At 31.2% G+C, this 20,749-nt stretch overlaps 2 protein-coding genes across 2 annotated transcripts; both read left to right on the forward strand.

Annotated features, from left to right (window-relative positions):
- Positions 1–2,643: 2,643 nt before the first annotated feature.
- On the forward strand, positions 2,644–3,646 carry nht (no hitter). Its single transcript, XM_020951327.2, has one exon. It carries the CDS (start codon positions 2,739–2,741, stop codon positions 3,567–3,569), a length of 831 nt encoding a protein of 276 aa, XP_020806986.1. The 5' UTR covers positions 2,644–2,738; the 3' UTR covers positions 3,570–3,646.
- A 1,049-nt stretch (positions 3,647–4,695) lies between these two features.
- On the forward strand, positions 4,696–5,492 carry ms(2)35Ci (male sterile (2) 35Ci). The gene is made up of 3 exons (XM_020951333.2): positions 4,696–4,985; positions 5,054–5,192; positions 5,260–5,492. Exons 1-3 carry the CDS (start codon positions 4,779–4,781, stop codon positions 5,310–5,312), a joined length of 399 nt encoding a protein of 132 aa, XP_020806992.1. The 5' UTR covers positions 4,696–4,778; the 3' UTR covers positions 5,313–5,492.
- The last annotated feature ends 15,257 nt before the right edge of the window (positions 5,493–20,749 follow it).

A 20,749-nucleotide genomic window follows, 5' to 3' on the forward strand; every position in this document is an offset into this window, starting at 1 on the left:
TTAAATTGTTTTTATATATTTTATTTAATTTGTATACCCTTACAGGGTATTATAATTTTAAACAGAAGCTTACAACTCATTGAAGGAATCATTTCCGACCCTATAAATCATATATATTCTTGATCAGCATCAACAGCAGAATCGATCTAGCTATCTCAGGCAAACAAAAAAAATTTTTAATTTTTTTTTCAACATTTTATGAGCTAAAATTGTATTTTAAATTGGTTAAAAAATTGTCAAAAAATTAAAAAAAAATTAAAAAAAAATTGAGTATGCAGGTTTGTTAACATCATAAAAACTAACCTAGGAAAGCTTTCCGAATTACAATTAATGTATTTTTGGCTTAGTTATGATACATTTAAATTTTGACTTATTGAGCTAATTGCAAGAGTATACGAACTTCGGTTTCCGGAAGACCTCTTCCTTTCTTGTTATTTTCATTTTGTTTTATTATGTTTTATCCTTTCTTTCCTATTATTTATAATTTATTTTGTTTTATTTACCTTCTTTTCTTGTTTTTCTTATTGATATATATATATTTTTCTTAAATTTTGCATAATATGTTGGGGGTGTTGTTAAATATATCTATCTAAAAACAGTAAATAAAATATATCTACGGTGTATTAAATACATAACTTTAAAGTGAAAATTAATGCCTAATATTAAAATACTGTTTCTTAATGTTGACTCGATAAACTTTAGTTTAAAGTACAGTTCCTCTACTCTACAATCTATAGTTACCTAAGGCACATTTCTTTAAATATTTTGAATACCAAACTTGCACCTTGCACTTGCAATTAAATTCTGGTGACACCAACAAACCACCCGCAGCAGTAGCATTAGAAATGCCCATAAAGCCACCCCTATAAGGTCTAAAAATTAACGAAAAAAAAAAATAAACAGGTAATTAGGTCAAAAGCCTGATCCTGATGGTCTCTGGCCGCAGAGTGTCGCCGGCACGCGTAATGAACCTGTTCGGGAGTTGGCCGACAAAGGGACTCCGCCTGGAATTTCTAATAAATTTCTAGCCATCAAAACACCACGCGCCTATCCGTCGTCACTGTCTTTGGTCTTTGCTCCTGGGCCAGGTAACTCAGGTAACCCGAATTTTAATATGCACCCAAGCACACCCTCATGATGTGTCTGTCGTCCGTCTGTTGATGATGATGATGATCTTTTGGGCCAGTGCCAAGAGTTCAGTGGTGCACGGAAATGTGCGGGACAGGGCCACGAGTGACTCCAGACAGGAGACAGGAGAAGGCGACTGTCTCGCGTCGTTGTTTTTAATAATATCCGCTCACCCCGACTTAAAAGTCTATGGTTATTTGGTTATAATAGTATGTCTAGGGGTTTCTATTTGAATAATTAGGAGCTCGTGCCCATCGTCGCCAGTCGCCCGAGAAGGCCCACTTGCGCATTCCTGTGCACTTTGCATAACATGTCCTGCGCCTGCTTTTAGTCCTTTTTTTTGTAACCTTCTCCCTTGCCTCCTGTTGCTGGTCATTGGAGAGGAACAAGTGCTTAGTTTGGGTCGAGTTAGTGGGCCATGCCATGCAGTGAGAAAAATTAGTCCGTATTGTTATTTAATTTGATGAATTTATGTAGAAAATTATATAGAAGAGGATTTGAATAAAAAATGGTTCTAAAAGTCCGAGACACAACTTTTAAAAATAGTATTTACTTTTTATAGGGAACCTAAAATATTGAATTCATATTATAAAGTGGTTTTAGATTTGAAATTTAGTATAAGAAAATTTGTTTTTATATATTTTTAATATTCAGAAGTTTTATAAATCGATTGGCATTAAAATTCATTTAAAATTGTGTCTATAAGTAGCCTAAAAAGTATTGATTTTAACTATAAATAGGTATCTAACATATTTAATAAAATATGTATTTTTGCTTTAAAAATGTAAAATAATAAATAATATATTTCATATTCAGGGATTATTTATTGAGATTTAAGATCATTTCATATTAATTAATTAAATGAATTAAAGTAGACTTATAAACATTATAACTTTATAACCAGAAATGTACCTTTAATTTGTCTCTAAAACCATTTTATTTATATACCTTACTTATTTTTAGATTTCAATTTTAGTAAAAATAAGGTTCCCCTATGATTCTCTCTTATATTTAGAATTTTTTACCCATAAAATAACTATATTATTTTTTTTTTACTATATTTTTGTTTTTATTACCATATATATTTTTCTATGTGTCGGAAAATGATGCGGTCAACCTTGTCCTGAAGGGGTGGATGCACTGAAGCGGGGCATGCCGGCATATGTTGCAGTTGAGGTGTTGCCACCGGCTCGTGGCAGCCACTGGCCACTAGCACCTGGCTGGGTGGCAACAACTAAGGGATGTAGGGGAATTTTAGAGTTGCAAGTTAAGGGGTTTGCGGAAATCTCTAAGAAGGAAGGTGGCTTAAATTGCTTGAAAACTAATATGTAAAAGAAATTTAAAACATCTTAGAAAATTGATGTATCTTCAAGGCATGTTAAATAAATGTTATAATTAAATAAAACATAATAGCAACTGAATTATGATATAAAAAATATATTTTTCACAGAAGTTTCGTGTAAACAAACTACCCGTAAAAATTCTTAATCGTAATCCAGAAGGCTTCGACTTTCTAGTAAAAACCTTTCGAATTGATTTCAATTCTAAGCATCAAGAGATCTACAACTGGAAAATTTCTTCTCCCTTTAAATTGTATCCAAAAGAAAAAGATGTCTTCAACTCTTACTGCCTTTGAGGTACCCATTCAACCCTATGCTGGTCAGCTGCTCATCATCAAGGATCTCCTGCAACCGAAGCCCACGGAAGCGGGAACAAGGACTTCCTACTTCGATCGCTGTGTCATTGGGAAAAAGCTGACCAAGCAAATGGCTCTGGTGGAGGGAGCAAAGTCTGACAAGATTAGCATCCATGGTCATGAGTCTCTTGTGGATGGCTTCCTGGATGCTTTGGAGACCTACATGAAGATGATTGTTCAAAAGGTCATCGAATTGTGCGAACATCGTTGTGGCTACAGACTCTATATGAACAAACGATATGTGCTGAAGAACGATGTGCGTACCACAATGACATTTCTGAATGATATGGAATTGGCTGACTATGGATCGTCGGAGGATGATGAAGGATTCTATCGCACTTTGGCCGAATTGGATGAGCGCAGGGAACGTAGGCGATGCAGGGAACGCAAAGAGAAGGAGATCAAGAAAGAGGTTAAGGTTGAGGTGAAGAAAGAGCCAAAGGAATCGAAGGGTAATCAAGAGCAGAAACCCAATATTCGTGGTATTAAAGCCTCAGCGGATAATATAGCCATGTTGGCATTTGGTTCTCGTAAACGTCCTGCGACTAAGACACCAGTAACTAACCATTCTGCCACACCGAATGCCGCACCCATACCCATTGGATTACGTGCCCCACCGGGTGTGGCCATGTTGCCACGTTTCAAACATGTGACCATCAGGGATGTGCTGCAGGTCATGGAGGAGGATAAACGCTATAATCGCTCCAATATGCTCTATGAAGCTTACTTGAAGTACATCACTTAGGAGGGGGAATCTTCGAAGCAAGAGATTATGATTTAAAAGCTGAATAAATGATAATTATTCCCTATTATAAAGACCCAAAAAAATACCCTCTATCCTTGTGCTCCTTGTTCTGATTTTAATTGCAACCAATTGAGTTCAATGAACTTCCTTTTCGCTTCAAAAGGGAAACCCCCAAACAAAAGCCCAAGGAAACAGGTGGTACATGTGTCTGGTGTATCCTTTTGTTCCGGCTGCATATGAGAATTTCAATGGATCATTACTCTGTACTCTGTGCACTTTGAACTTTTGTTGAGCTGCACTGCTGCAGACAGAATGGAGTTGGGGGAAGGCACTCAAAAGGAATATCCGGCGGGACAGGAAGCATATGGAGGCATTGGTTATATAGGAAACGTGATGCTATCGGTTCGGCTCATTATGTTTAAGTGCTGGCAATAAAATCAATGCGCACGCGGCGACACATTTCATTGAACTTCAATTGAAGCCGATACCCAAAACTCTATCTGCTCCCTCACGTATATCTAGCTGGCGACATGACCGAGGATCGTGCCGAAGAACCTTACCCCTTATACTCCTCAAAAGTATTAAGGGTTTAGCATTTATTTCCATGTAATTTGTGGTTTGATTATAAATGCATTGAGGTAAAGGGGAACTGGTGTCTCGGCCTTTGATCGGTGTTATTTTGAGAGTGCAATGAAAATATATTCAAGTTCTGGGTCGCGTTTGAAATAAAGTAAATTAGTTTAAAGTAGAAAGTATATTACGGGGTATTTATGTATAGAAAACTATTTAGTATTTATAGAACTCTACTGGTTTATAGCATATAGCTAACTTATAATTATTATTACATTCCTTATCCTAACTATGAACTATACATAGATCTCTATTGGTTCTTAACTTATAGCTAACTAATAAGTGTTATTAGATTCCTTATCCTAACTATGAAGTATGTTATATATAGATCTCTATTGGTTCTTAACTTATACCTAACTAATAAGTGTTTATAGATTCCTATTAGTTCTTTATTCATAAGTAACTATTTACCATTTCATGAGTTCCTTTCGAAACTTTAGTAGTTTTATTCAAATTTAAAACAACTTCTATTATACTTTCACGGACTTCAGTTTGCTTTCCTAATTTTGTCAAAAGTTGCTAAAAAAAATTGTCTACAAAGAACTATATTTAAAGTAAAATTCTATTTCCCAAATCGAAATGACTTTGTTAAAAAAGTGCTGCTGTTTTAGTTTGCGAACAGCCGCACTTATTATAGCCTATTCGACATTAATTATTGAAGTTCTGCTCTGGGTCTGGTTATTCTATCCAGTTTGTCAAATTTGTGGTGATTTCTTGGTACTTTGGGTGTTTGCAGCGATATGGAATATATTTTCCGCGGCAATTCTAATAACAGCAGTTCATCGGGTAAGAGAATTTGCATCTGGTAAAAAAATTATATGACATCTTAATTTTTAATATTATAATCCTTGAAGGAACATCCAAAACTTATCCCCCTTCATCTGGTGATGCATCTTTCTGGGCTCATTTTAGATATGATTGGACATTTAAAGATGGCAGCCAAAAATGAAAAAAATTGGAAAGCTATGACACATGCATTTATTTATATTGCATGTTAGTGAGATTATGAGTTTTTAGTGTTAATTATCAGTTGTTATTAAACCTTTATCCTGATCCTTAGTTATGGCCACGGATATAGTGATTGCACTGAGTTATTATCATTCGGAAATATAGTAGAGCTTAAGGATTGCCTTAGCAAGTGGTTCAGGAAGGAGCTGTTGACGTTATCCTGAACATATTTCAATTTATTTTTCGTGGTATACCTTTGAAATCTATAAAAGTTTAATATATCTTTAATAACATGTAAACAAATATTGATATTTATATATAAAATCGTATAAATTCTACCAAAAATCGTACGAATATTCATTATTACTAATGTTTTGTTTGAAATTAAACATAAGTCATACCAATATCTAGAGAGCAAGGCTTTAACCTCTTTTATTTTCATAATGAATAATAAACAATACTAAAATAATACAATATAATTGTACAAAATGGGAAAAATTACATTTAATTTAAATTCTTTTTTAATGTTATGCTTCAACTACTTCAAGTTAAGATCTTTAAACGAATTCAAGGACCAATAACCAAGATTCCTATATAAATTTAAGGACCTATTGAACATCCTTTTATTTAACATTAAAATCCTTGGTTACTGTACTTCTTTCTATAAACAGATAACATTTTTGATAAGTGCCTAATGTTTATACAAATTTAGAGTGGGCCCATCCGCAGGATCACCACCTGTCGGAGGTGCAAAGCTAGCCACCCCTATCGCAATGCACCCTCTCAACCACATGTATATATCTATACATATATAGTGGTACTTGCTACATGTTGCAACCTCAACACGGGCGTGTTCATATCCCTTTTTTTCAAGGACTCGCAGGAACAGCTGCCGAGCTGAGGAAAATATCAAAACGCTGTCAGGCGTAAACTTGACAGGTAGCGAAGCAGGAAAAGTTCTCCCTACACCTTTGTTTGAGTGGATCCTTTGCCAGTGATCGGTGGAAAATAAGAAGAAGAAACCACCCTAAAGTTGCCACTTGAGTGCACTTAGAGAAAATGTATTTATATATTTTTTAAGTGATATTTTCATAATTTATTTGAGGGTTTGAGAGATCGAAGAATATTATAGAAAATATATAAATATATATATCATTCAATAACATCCTTAAAAATGATATCATTAATCTAGTTTAAATAAAAATTTGCTGGGTATTTTATCAGATTTAGAATTAGTAACTAGAATTTTAATAAATAAATAAATTAAATAAATTTTTAAATAAATAAATATTTAAATATTTTTTAAATATTTTTTTTTACACATTTTAATTGCTTATGACATATATTAAATACATAAATTACATAGTAATTTTAAGTACTTCTTTTTATTTCCCACACAATATCATTCAGTAATGTCCTTAAAAATATTTAGCAATATTTTATTTGAAAATAATTTGCTAGGTATTTTTGCAAATTTAGAATTAGTAATGTAATTAAAGTTGTTATACAAATTTCAATATTCTTTTACACATATTAATTATATATGACATATATTAAATACATAAAAATTAGTGATTTAAAGAACTTTTTATTTCCTACACAATATCATATCTACATGTGTATATATCCTATTTAATTATATTCTTTAAATTAAGTTTAATTTAATCTTACCTTTATTAGAATTAGTAACTAAAATTGTAATAAAAATTCAAATATTTTTTTACACATTTTAGTTAATTATGACATATATTTTAAACATAATTAAATAGTAATTTTAAGTACTTCTTTTTATTTTCTACACAATATTATATGTATATATGTATATATCCTATATTGAAATTTATTATATTTTATAAATGAACATAATTTATTCTTAGCTTCATTAGGACTCTAATTTTATTTCAAGTGCACATATCGCTTTTCCAGGCAGATGAGGCTTTATTTTTATGACGTCCGCAAGGTGTATTTGAACAGAGGGACGCACTGTGTGCGTGTGTGTTGCCGGTGCCGGAGAACCTTGCAACCCATTTTGAGGTGAACAGGAAGGCGAATTCCGGCACATGCAACACCAACCAGCAGTGCCACCTCCATATAGCCGTTAGGTTCTCCTTTATGTGGACACACAACACTATCGTGTTTGCATAGCAGGAAAACACACACACAAAGAGTTGCTCTTGTGTGCGGCAGGAAAATGTGTTGCACCTTTTTTCCTTATTATTCTTTTTTTGCATAACGCCGCTTTCTGTTCCGCTTCGATCCAAAAACCGATCCGATATAACATATATGTCTGTCATCATTATATATTTATAAAAAGACGACTGCGTCTCATCCTCGTGGAGGTAGCAGCTGTGCCAATACAGAGCTCGACTTGGGCTTGGGTTTGTTCCAACGACAAATTTGTTATTTGCTAAATGGATTCGAGGACCGGTGTTTTATTCTCACCTGGGGAATCGGAATTTGAATCGGTCTTGATTGGAGCAGAGCTATATTTGCTCAGCGATAAGGGATAAGGGAGCTCTGATGGGGGTTCCACAATGACATCTTTCCTTGGGGCTATTTACATATAATTGAGGTTTACTACGACTGGCCTTATCTTTCTAGTAATTTAAATAAGCTTAATTGTGAAAGGTCTTTTGCGTTCTACTTAGTAATTGTATTTAAGTTTGTCAGGCACGTTCGAGGGACACGTGATAAAGGTACTTTATAAGGTGTGAATCTATAAAGTTATAATTTTCTAATATTGATTGGAAATGTACTTCGGGGGAAAGAAATTTGTATTTGGGTTGGATATGGATATATCAATATTTGACATTAAAATGAATATATAAATTTTAATAGTAATTAACGATATATGTGCAATAATTTTATATTTTGTTTTGTATAATAAACTGGGCCAAAAAGTGCTTAAAACTTATTTTAAACTATCATTATGGGAATTCAACATAAGAAGGTTTTAAAAACATTTGTTTTAGGGATGTTTTTTTTTTTTTAAAATAATAGATTAATAATAAGAACTGTAACAAAAGTGTTTAAATCCTTAGGTTAGTAATTAATATGATGACTTTATAAATAATTACCCATGAAATGATATATAACCTTGTTAATTTTTTGTATACCCTTGCAAGGTACTACAATTTTAATCAAAAGCTTGTAATGATATGATGGAGTCCTTTCCGACCCTATAAATTATATATATTCTTGATCAGCATCAAAAGCCAAGTCGATCTAGCCCTCTCCGGCAAAAAAAATAAATTGTAAAATTTTTGTTAAATTTTTTTACCCATTTTTTATTAAATTGTCAAGAAAAAAAAATTGGCAAAAATTTAAATTTTGTAAATTTTCAAATTGAGTGTGCTGATTTATTAACCTAATAAAAACTAGCATAGGAACGCTTTCCGAATTGAAATCAATGCATTTTTAGCTTAGTTACGGCTTTTCTTCAATTTGATTTTTAGGAAAAATTGGCATAAAAATATAAAAAAATACCTACTCAAAGAATGGGATTGTAATTTTAGCAATTTCCATTTACAAACATTTTTCTTTAAGTATGCAGATTTGTTAACGTGATAAAAACTAGCACGGGACAGCTTTGCAAATTAAAATTAACGTTTTTTTGGCTTCATTAGGAATTTTTTTCAATTTGATTTTTAGCAAAAATTGGCGTAAAAATAGATAAAATATGGTATTATAATTTTAGTCAGAAGCTTATAAAGCAGTGAAGGAATCATTTTCGACCCTATAAATCATATATATTCTTGATCAGCATCCACAGCCGAGTTGATCTAGCTACCTGAAGCAGAAACAATTTTTTTTAATTATTCTAAATTTTTTTTAAGGATTAAAATTGTTGAAAAAATGTATAAAAATTTGCATTTTTTTCAATTCTTAATTGAGTATGAAGATTTATAAACCTAGTAAAAACTAACATAGGGATGTTTACCGAATTAAAATTAATGCTTTGTTTACTGAGTTATCAATTTTTTAAACTATGATTTTTCAGTATAAAATTGTCATATAAAAATATTGATTCAAGAGTGGGAATAATTGAAGCTTAGTTATTGTTCGATCCTGTAATTCAATTTATAAATTCAAAAGCATATAAGTTTCTGCTTTCCGTAGATAGTTTTCTTTTTTGCTTCATAAGAAATTGATAACTTGATTATTCAAATTGGTATTTAAAATCCATAAAACCCCATCATAAGCCCCTTGATTTTATGATCTTCCCAGTTCTCAGATAGTTTTAACCAAATCCCTTTTAAAATACCCCAAAACCCTGTCACATTTAGGTGCGACTTCTCAGTTAAATTCAATCATAGAGGTGATGAATTTGTAGGAGTTTGTAGATAAAAACACGAACCTACTTCGTGCTAGGCTAGGCCTCACTTCAGAGCTCCGTTTCTAATCCGCAACATATGCTGCTATGCTATATGGACCACCGTCACACAGCCATTCAGCATTAAAAACATTAAGAAATTAAACATTAAAGGAGCCAATCGGTGGGCATTCACAAAAGAAGTCGTAAAAACACATGGACACGTAACGATTTGCGCCGCCGTGGCCCCAACTGTTGTTGTTTGGTTTTTTTTTATTATTTTTGGTGCATTAGAGAGCTGGAACAGAAAATCGGGTTAGGAGGGAAGAGCGACCTGCCCCCGGTAAGACAATTTATGACTTTATTAACTTCAAAACGCAACCAGGCGGGCAACAAAGTGTTAAGCCACGCCGCAGCCGATGGCTGAAGCTAAAGTCGAACTCAAGGCAAGCGGCAAAAGGCGATGAAGTTGTGTAAATGAAATTAATCTTCAATAGACGCAGGGCAATAAACGAAACCAGGCATACCCGGGACAGCAGCCTCACAAATGCACTGGGAGAAATAAAATACTAGGTTTTTCGGTTGAAATTTACTAAAAATTTAATGGGTTTAATGTATAGGTACATAAAAAATTGGAAAATATTAGGGATATATTTTATACATTTTTTTTTTAAGAAAGAAAGAAAACAAATATATTAACCAAGTATATTGATTTATATGGGTTTAATTTATGAAATTATACTTGATAAATATAAAAATATTACAAATACATATATTTTCCTTTATTATTAAATAAGAAAATCAAATTGCCAAATATATCGATTTATATCAGTTAAACTTCTTGTTTGAGTGTTTAATTAAATTTCTTTTACTGCAAATCAATGCTTATAAATATTTAAAAAATAAAAATATTTACTTAATAAAAATTTCAACTTAGTTGTTCAAGGTCTAACTTTACGTAGAGCGCAAAAAATCATTATTTTATCCAGGAATCTACATTTTTAAATACCGTTTAAATTTTTGTAGTCCAGAAAATTCAATTGTATTTTTTAATATACCAAATAGTTTATATAAAATATTTTTTTACTTCAGAAAATTGTCGTTTAACCGATTTTTAAACCAATAAACTTCATTTATTTTTATTTCGTCTAGAAATTTTTTTTGTTTTTATTTGTTTATATCGGAAATATGTCTTTTAAGCAATTTGTAGTCCAGAAAATAATCCTTTAAACTTCTTTCATTAAAAAAAATTCCTTTTTAAATTTATTTTGAATACAATTTTTTTTTTAATAATTTTTTTCTGAGTGCTTTCAGCACTGCCATTAGTCATTAAACAATTTTTCCACTGAAGCAGCCGCTTCCATCTCCATCTCCAACTCCAACTCCTGGAACAGTTGCTGCGGCTGCTGCTGCGACTGCTGCTGCTGGCTGCTGCGTATTTTGTCAGGTGTCATAAAAACCGAATTTATTGCGCATGTGCAGCGGCCATAAGAGAAGCGGTCTTCAGCATTTTGTTACAGATTTTCAGTTTTATTATTTAATTTTCTTGCTGCAAGAGCATAAATCACAATGCGTGCCGCACTAAGGTGACAGCACTTTAGGGCACATAAACACACGCATCCACATCAGGAATTGGGATTGGAAGATCATTGGATCAGGATCAGGGATCGGGATCAGACAATGGATGCAGCAGGTTGCTGGAATGTTAATTAAATGGAATTTTAGGGTGCATAAATTGAGCAGAGGAAAAGTTGTTATTTTTTTGGTTGATTGATGGCCAGTCAAAAGTTTATTGAAAATTTAACATGAAAAAATGTAAAAACATTTTTTAATGTTCAGTTTAGTGTAGTTAAACCATCAAGTCACTTGTCGGGAAATAAAACTAAGCTTAATGGGTATTACTTTACGTAAATGTCTTCGTAAAACTATATAAAAAATTTTAAAAATGCAGGCTTACATGATATTATATATAAGCTATGGTTATTATAGTAAATAAATTTTTTAATTAGTATTACCTTAACTAAATGTTAATTTTCTTAAAGAAAAAAATATAAACATGCCTAAAGTATTTGTTAATAATTATTAAGTTAATTAGACTCATTTTTAATGCATTTACATATTATAAACACTTAAAATATTTCTTAAAATGTAGGTATTATATAAACAAACTTTTTTATAACTTTAGCTTAATTAAAAATGATTTTCCTTAGTTTAGATAAAGATTTCCGCTTCCAATTAATTTCCTTTTGGAAAAACAAAGTCCTTAGGCTTGTATTTCCTTATTTTTGAGTATTGTGACCCCATGTAGTTTCTACTAATCAACTTCACACGCAGTTTTTGGCAAAATCCCAAATGTTGAACCAAAAAAACTTGAATTTCACACGCTCTCGCCTGCGGGTGATCTTCCCCTGAGTTCGGATTCCCTTGACAAAAGAGCACGTAATGGGGTTGATGCTGCTTCTGCTGCTGATGCACTTGTTCCCACAAAATTCCAAGGCATAGGCAATTTCCATGAATGCCAAACAGGCAAAAATTTCACACTCGGCAGCAAGTGGAACTCAGGAGAAAAATACAAACAACAAAAAATTATAAAACGGACCTGAGAACCGAAATTCTTCAACTCAATTCCGATTTCGAGCAGAAAGAACACAGAGAGAAAATTATGTAGATAGGAAAAAATATGAATAAAAAGTAATATAAAAACGAAGTAAAATAAATTTTAAAAAAATTATTAAGAAGTAAATAAGAAATATAATAAAAAATAAATAATATAAATAATAAATAATAAACGATTTAAATAAGAAATATAATAAAAAAGAAATAATATAAATAATAAATATTATAAATAAGAAATAATATAGATTTTATTTATTATATTTTGTATAGATTTTAGATGACTTCAATTATATTTTCCCAAAGATTTGGGTTCTAGAATTTTACAGTTTTAAAAAGAGTTTAAAATCAGGTTTCTATCTAACTTGTTTTTATTCGAATTCAACCAAATACGAAAAGCAAATTTCCAACCTTAAATATATTAATAAATAATACAGATATTATATTTGTAATATTATTAATATTATTTTACAGATATTAAATCACTTAAATTACATGTTCCTTGGGATTTAATAGTTCACAATGAAGTTGAAACTAGGTTTCTCTCCAACTTGATTTAAGTTTAATTTAATAAAATGTTATAGCTTAATTTTCAACCTAAAACATAAAAAAATAATAATGATATTATATGTTATACAGATATTAGATGGCATAAATTATATTTTTCTTGGGATTTAAATAGTTGAAGTTTACTGTCTTAAAGAAAGTTACAAATTGGGCTTTTCTCAAACTAATTTTGAGTTTAATTTAATAAAATTTTATAAGTAAAATTCGAACCTAAAAATCCTTAAAATTCCGTAAGATATACTATATATTTTTCCCCTGTGCATATATCAGCATAATCAACAAGATCACGCATCAAACGAGACGACAGCCGCATAAGAATGCAAACATTAAGAGATTTTATGCGAGTTTGTTCACATGCCAAAAAAAGGAACCGAACAAAGGAGCTGGAACAGGTACGCAGGACGATTATCCTGTCATTCACTTGTTGCTGCCACAGAACAGGTAAAAAGGGCGGAGTCCCAGATGAATCCTGAGCCGAAACTGAAGCCTGGAGAAGGAGCAGTAACCCCGTGGAGATGAAGGGCCGCAATTTCAGTTACACTTCCTGCAGATGAGGTGGTCCTGCCTCAGTTAGCGTGTGAACCTGTTTTTTACCCTCTCCCCAGATCTGTTTTTTCTCTTTTCGATGCTAATCTGTGGCCTCAAAAAATGTTTGCAAATTTCGGTTTACATTTTTTTTTTGGGTTTTGAGTTTTTTTCTTCTGTCTTTCGCTTTTATAGATCGCAATTGGGTCTTTGGAGCGCAGCATTTCGTGTTTTTCGATAATTTATTATAGTTGCCCAATTGGTTCGCTTTGAAGTCCACTAAACACTTTTTATTGTCATATTTATATTTATATTTGTGCGATTAGTTTTTCAGCTTTTCTGCTCTCGCTCCTCCTCTTTTTATTATATTTTTTATTATTATTTTTTCTACGTTTTGTTTACGATTCTCTTTTTTACGGTGTTTTTCTTTGCTTTAAGTCGCACGCAAAATTTATTCCCACGCATTTTCAGTTCGTGATACTTTTTTGTGAGGGGCTTTTATTATTTTCATTTCGAGAGCACAAATCAAGCGAAAAATGTTAAAAAAAGCGACGTTTTATTGTTCTTTTTTTGTTTGATGGAAGCTGCAATTTAATAGAGGGATTAAAATTGGAAAATTTGATCAGCTGGGTCGGGTTTTTTTTTAGAGATATTACTTTAAATATAAGAAAACATTTTTATATACAAATATAATTCTTTTGAGCAGCTAGTTGTTGAAAATACTATTCAGGAATTTTTATAAATTAGTGTAAAGCTGTTTTTATATTTACGAAATAAAAGATATATGTTTTCCAAGCCTTTAACATAATTTAAGAAATACATCAAACTGAAAGACTTCATAAATAACAATAATAGAGACCTACAAAGATCATAGGAGCTCTGAAAACCTTTTATTTATGACCAAAACTGTTCTAAAAAAGTATTACATTGAACCTAAAACAGTTTATTAAATACTTTAAGGCAATTTGATCAAAGGATTTCACATCCATAGTATGTAAGGGTTCTATGAAAATCTCTAGGATTTTATATAAATATGTAATAAAATTAAAAAGTACCAAATACAGTGTAAATTTATCATTTATTAAGTGGTAAAACTTTTTAGCACTTTTATATATTTAATTGCTAATTGGTTTTGTAGCTAATTATATTTTAATACAATTTTCAAGGCACTCTCAAAAAATTTCCTTCAATCCCAAATCTTACAATCTCAAATATACAAATAGATTTGAATCAAATCTTCATTCACTTTCTCTTGGCAAATAACTCTTATTTTTCTTTCTTTCCTCCTTGGCCAATCATTTCCTATACAAACTTGAGGCTCAATGGCCAAAGTGACAGATACACCAACTATTCCCTCGGCCCCACAAAATTCCCGCGATTTAAATGACATGCAAAACAGTTGACATTACATTTAAGCCACAAAACAGTAAAGGCAACCAGAAATATAAAATAAAATGAAATTGCTTAAATTGTTGACCATAAATCAACGCCAGACAACGAGGAGGAGATCAAGATCCCAGCCAAGACCCACAAAAAACCGAAAAAATGAACGAAAAATCTTGCTTTTGCTCGATTTCACTGCCAAAACAACAAAAGCCGCACACAAAGCTAACTTCACCTGTTCGACGTGGAGACAATGCTCCAACTTGGTGACAGGCATGTCCACCTGAGTTCCCCTTCTCCTTGATGTAGTTACACTTGTAAAAAAAAGTGTGCACTAAGCTAGGGATTTTAAAATGCAAGAAAGAGGGGTTTTTAGGCATTTAAAATGATATTTTAAGCTTAAATGATGTGTTATTATATTTTAAAAATAATATACAGTCCGTAAAGAAGTTTAAAATGCAAGAAATTAAGAGTTTTGTGACTTAAAAAAATTTATTTAAAGTTGAATTCTCAGTTATTATATTTAAAAAATAATATACAGTCTGTAAAGAAGCTTAAAAATACAAGAAGAGAGGACTTTGTGTCTTTAAAAATTTAAATAAATAGTTTCAAGGGTCTATTATTTAAAAATGTTTAAAAATACAAAAAGAGACGACTTTGTATTTAAAAAAATATATAAATATATAGTCCAAGTATCTATAATTATATTTTTAAGGTAAAATTCAGTCAAAAGAAGAATTCAGTGCAAGAAGAGATAAATAACTATTTTTAAATGCCTTTTATTATTTTAAAGATAAAATGCAGTATTTTAAGCAGCTTTAAATATCTAAAATGATAATTAACAAGAAAGGGACTTTTTTATAATATGTAATTGAATTTCTTTCGGAAGAAAGACCGACTCATTACAATCTTTTAACTACAATCTATTACTATAAATTATACATAAGTTACCATTTAAATACAAAAAAATCTTATTTCATTAATAATTTTATTTCCTATATTATTCTCAATTTTTCTGAGTGCATTTCCTAAGTTGAGGAGACCTGAAACCGGGGGCAATGTTGACAAGTATCGAGGGGCAAGCGACGCGACTCAATTGCGGCACTTGTCGCACGACACTTTACTGAAAGACAACACACACAACACACACACACACAGAGGCACAACCCGGGGGAGGGGGGTGATGGGGGCTATCAGAGATGAGAAAACATTGAAAATAATCAAAAAAAATCCAGACCAGGTGAGGTGAGTGTGTCACTTCATTTTTTGTTGGTGTTTTTTATATTTATTTCGGGGGAGTCAGTCGACCGAGTGGCCATTCGGAGCCATGACATGACAGAAACAAAGAAAGAAAATCATTTTCGGCTTCTTTCACATTGCAGTTACGGATTTACACCAAATTTGTTTAAGGCACAAAATGTATCTTAACACTGAGAGAAGGTTAAGGGGGATATATTTAAACTTAAAAGGAATTATTTAAGTAATTAAGATATCTGGAAATTTTTTGTTATTGAAAAAAAAAAAACAGTGAATACTAAAAATTAAATGTATAAGTTAAGAGAAAAAGTAAAGGGAAATATATATAAGCTGTAGGATTATTTTTAAATTAATTTATATCTAAATTTTGTAATTGAAAAATAAATGAGCTGTAAAAATATCAATATATATATATAATATATAAAAATGAATACATCAAGTTAAATATCAATTATATTTAAATACTGTAAGATTCCTAATTAAAATAAAATATTGATATTTCCTTTAAGATTCTGGTGTTAAGTTAAATATTAACTATACTTAAATGCTTCGCTATACTTCAATATAATAATATATATATATTTTTTTGTTGTTAGATTCTGTTAAAAAATAGTTACATGGTTTATTTTAGGAGTCTTTTAGGTTTATCATGATTTTTTTATGTATAAAATACTAAGAAATGTCCACTCTTTCTTTCTATTCCTTTAATTACTTTATTTTACTTATTAATATACTTACTATAATAGAATTATTAATATTACTATAGTACTGATTTGATATTATATATTAAGTAAAGTAAGTAAATACTGTAAGATGTTTAATTAAAGAAAAATATATTTATTTCCTATTATGTATGTATGTTCTTTTAGAAATCTTTTATGTTATCATGACAAACAAAATTCCACTCTTTCTTCCTATTTCTTTAATAATTTTAATTTAATTTGTAAAATATTATGTTGATATTATGTATTAAGTATATTTAAATGCTTTAAAATGCTTTATATACAATAAAATCAATTTATTTCCTTTTCGATCCTGTAAAGAAATAGTTACTTAGTTTATTTTGGGAAACTCTTCAGTTTAAAATAGTTTTTTAAACAGAAAACACAAATATATTACCACTCTTTTATTTTCCTATACCATTAATAATTTTTTTAAATTTAATTTTTAAATTATTCAAAAATATTTCCCTTTAGTGCTACTTTGATATTGTATATTAACTATATTAAAATACTCTAAGTTGTGTTACTAAAATATATTTATTTCCCCTTAGATTCTGTTAACAAATAGTTATGTAGTTTATTTTAGGAACCTTTTAGGTTTGTTATCTAAAAAACACCATTCTTTCTTCCTATTTCTTAAATAATTTTAATTTAATTTTTAAATTATTCAAAAACATTTGCTGTATATAATAAGAATATAATAATATTAAGTATATTTAAATACTGTAAGATGCTTAATTTCAATAAAATATATTTTTTTCCTTTTAGATTCTTTTAATGAATGGTTACAAAGTTTGTTTAGGAACTCTTTTTTGAGTTTAACATAATTTTTTATATAGAAAACACCAACAAATGACCACTTTATCCTTGTATTTCTTTAAAAATTAAATAGAAAATTTTGAAAAATTAAAAAGTGTTTCCTGCAGTGCTGCTTTGAGCCTTCTTTTTTTTGTTTTGTGAGCCTCTTTTCCTCATGGTTTCATTTACATTTGCGAATCCGTCTGTCCCATTGAGGAGAAGGAGGAGCTTCAACGGAGACCGACACGTCCCAGACGTGCAGACACAATAAGCACTAAGTGACATGGACCGGCTAAGGGCATTATGAGTTAGCAGTTTAACAACGAGATCATCTCCTTCTGCCTGTCGGGGCACAGGACAGGCCTGATTTAATCCCCAACGAATGCATCGCCTTAATTGTGCTCCAGCCATATTTTCACTAATTAAATTGCGGCCTGCAGAAAAGCGAAATTTCATTTCAGTTTGTTTAACAAATTCGCTGACATGAGCCGCTGACAGCAGAACAGAAACAGAAACAAAAAACGAAGAACGGGGCTCAGGCCGAAAAAAAGCCTCGGAAAAAACGAAAGACTTAAGCAACGAACTTGCCACACACTTGACCCCAAATTTTGGGACGGGGAACAATGGCCAATGGCTGGAGAGTCGCATTTTAACCGCTTTCCAGCCTCTAAAGAAATTAAACCGAAATTTCAATTTTCGCACTGGGCCACACACACGCACACTCGCCTTTCACCCGCACCCCTCCGCAGATTCCCCCTCTCTCAAATCAATAGAAATTCAGTGGATTTTCTCCAACTTGTTCCCATCTCAACTCCCATAAATAATAGAGGAGTATTGAATGCTGGGCAATATCATTCACCGCACATCGGTGTAATTATTTGTTTGCCAAAACAAAAGCCAAAGAGATTGTGGAATTTTTTTGTCGCTCACAAAAATAATAAAACAGTGCGTGTGAACCGTTGGCAATTCATTTTAAAATTTGTTCAGCCAACGCCCACACAACAAGTGCTTGAGTTTCGTTTTTGCTTGATCTTTAGAAATCAAAAGAAATCAAATAAATCCTCGTTTAGGCCTCAACAGGTAGCTACTGTAATTCGGGGAATGTATTTCTATAGACATTGATACTTTTTCCTCTTTTTTTTTTGTTTGGTTCATGGAGTGTATGGAAAATCGATTGGTGTGAGATTTCCTCTTGAGCAGAAATTACTCATCTTTGAAAAGAAAACTACTGTTTAAAAAATAATGTTGAGAGGTCATAATCTTTATTAGTTTGTTAATCTTATAATTTTGACAATTAAAATAAATTAAGATTGGGGTTGAATAACTATTTAAGCAAAGAAAAAAGAAAACTATTGGTAGGAAAAGCTAGATTTGTATTACCTTAGATAATTTAGAAATATTTTGCAATCTGTAGAAGAAATATTTACGTTTTGTTAACTCTTAATATAAATTAATTAATTTCGAAATGATTGATGAATTGAAATAATAATTGAGAACAAAAAATAAATAAATCGATCCTAACTAAGCCTAAAATATTCACATATTTTAATAGATATTTATTAATATTTTTATATGAAAATTTTTTCTACAAATCAAAGTTTAAAAAACTCATAACTCAGTCAAAAATGCATTAATATTAATTCGGAAAGCTTTGCTATGTTAGTTTTTCTTAGGGCAATAAATCTGCACACTCAAATTAATACTTTAAATTTTTGCCAATTTTTTATTTGAAAATTTAATAAAAAATGGGGAAAAAAGTTTGAAATTTTTTTTTCTGTCTGAGATGGTTAGATCGACTCGGTTTTTGATGCTGATCAAGAATATATATGATTTATAAAAAATATTTATTTACTTGTAATATAAATAAATTATAAACTATAAAGGGTTCTAACTAACTATAAACAATGATAATATAAAAATATATTACAACTTTTAGGGGCAAAATCGCTGTTTATAATCGTTATTTTTTCATAGTAAATATATTTTTTTTAAATATCTAAAACAAATATATTCCCGAATTAAATTAATTGTCTTAAGAAATAAAATACAAATAAGATTACTACCGTTCAGCAGCTCTACATTTAAGGCTTCCTGCTTATCTCTAATCTACAACTCTCCATATCAAAACTCAGACACAATCAATATCAGATTCAGAATTCGATGAATGAATGAAAAAACCAAATCCCATTCAGACTTCTAGCTCAAAAAACCTCCCCGAAACTTGGCGCCAAACCCCTTTTCTTTTATTTTTATTTATTTGGTTCAAGTTCCCAGTAAACCATTCAAGATTCCAACACAAACTGCACTCAGAATGCAATCTCCAACATCTTTTTCATCAAAAAACAAAAAAACCTAAAAGATACTGGGGGCTCCCGTTCTCATCAGCTTGTCACGTACAAATCTCGAATAAGAAAAGTATCTCAGCTCGCATCTTGAGGCAATTAATTTAAACGAACACCATAATATCTCATTTTATTTTTTTGAGAAATGTGAAATGAGAATTTCATAGAAGCAGCCGTAAAGCATTTGAAATCAGTTGAAAAGTGGAAATATAAACTAGAGAGAGAGAGACCTGATCCGATGCCATATCCACTTGTTACTCCATTTACAAGTTACCAGGAAATGCGATTGAGATCGTCGTTAAAAAAGCCAGTTTATTTGGAAATATAGTTGTAACAATTTTTGTAGCTTGGCCCCAAGTGTGGCAGGGCAAGTGCCACTAAGAAGCGATCCTAGCTTACAAAACTCGACGCATTAATAGTTACAAGCTGACCATTTAATTTCTAAAACTTGGTCACTAAAAAAATTAGACTAGAAACAAAAAACAGGGGACAAGTTTGGTTTGTTTTTGGTTGCAACGGAAGTTGAAGCCGCACGCCAATTGCCTTTTTGGAATACCAAGAAGTTTGTCGCCATGTGTCTTAGCCCTGACTCTGAATTTTTTTTAAAGCCTTTAGGCCTCATGCCGACTCTGATTCCGATTTTAGGCCTCTGAAGCTTTTAATTTCTTTACCTCATTTTGTGCAGGTTTTCTGGTGGTTTTCTGGTGGTTCGTGCGTCGCCACCAGCACCACCACCGTTCTCCACTTTTGTGGCTTTGGCGCGAGTTTGACTAATTAAAGCGCAGACTTTGGGCATTTTTAATTTGTACGCTTGTAAAATGAAATTTACTTTTTTTCAGGCCTTTGTTTTTTGCTTATTTTAGTTTTTTCTTTGTGTTTTTTTTTAGCTTCGTGCAGCTTGTTTCCTTTTGAACTCTGAAATGGTGCGTGTGGCTCTTTATTTTTGGTGATATCTTTTTGGGTAGGAAAGAGTTTGAGGTAGCTAGATTACTTAAAAGATGTTGGTAAATATATAAAATAGTTTAAAAATATAATTAATTATATAATAAAAAAATATAATTAATTTAACTAAATATAGTTCAA

The sequence above is a fragment of the Drosophila serrata genome, unplaced genomic scaffold (genome assembly GCF_035046125.1).
Source record: "Drosophila serrata isolate PLE 108 unplaced genomic scaffold, ASM3504612v1 contig_240, whole genome shotgun sequence".
In the NCBI taxonomy this organism is placed as follows: Eukaryota; Metazoa; Arthropoda; class Insecta; order Diptera; family Drosophilidae; genus Drosophila; species Drosophila serrata.

Bases quoted from the DNA above. Each gene is read 5' to 3' on its own strand.
- nht (XM_020951327.2), top strand. From the start codon at position 2,739: ATGTCTTCAACTCTTACTGCCTTTGAGGTACCCATTCAACCCTATGCT.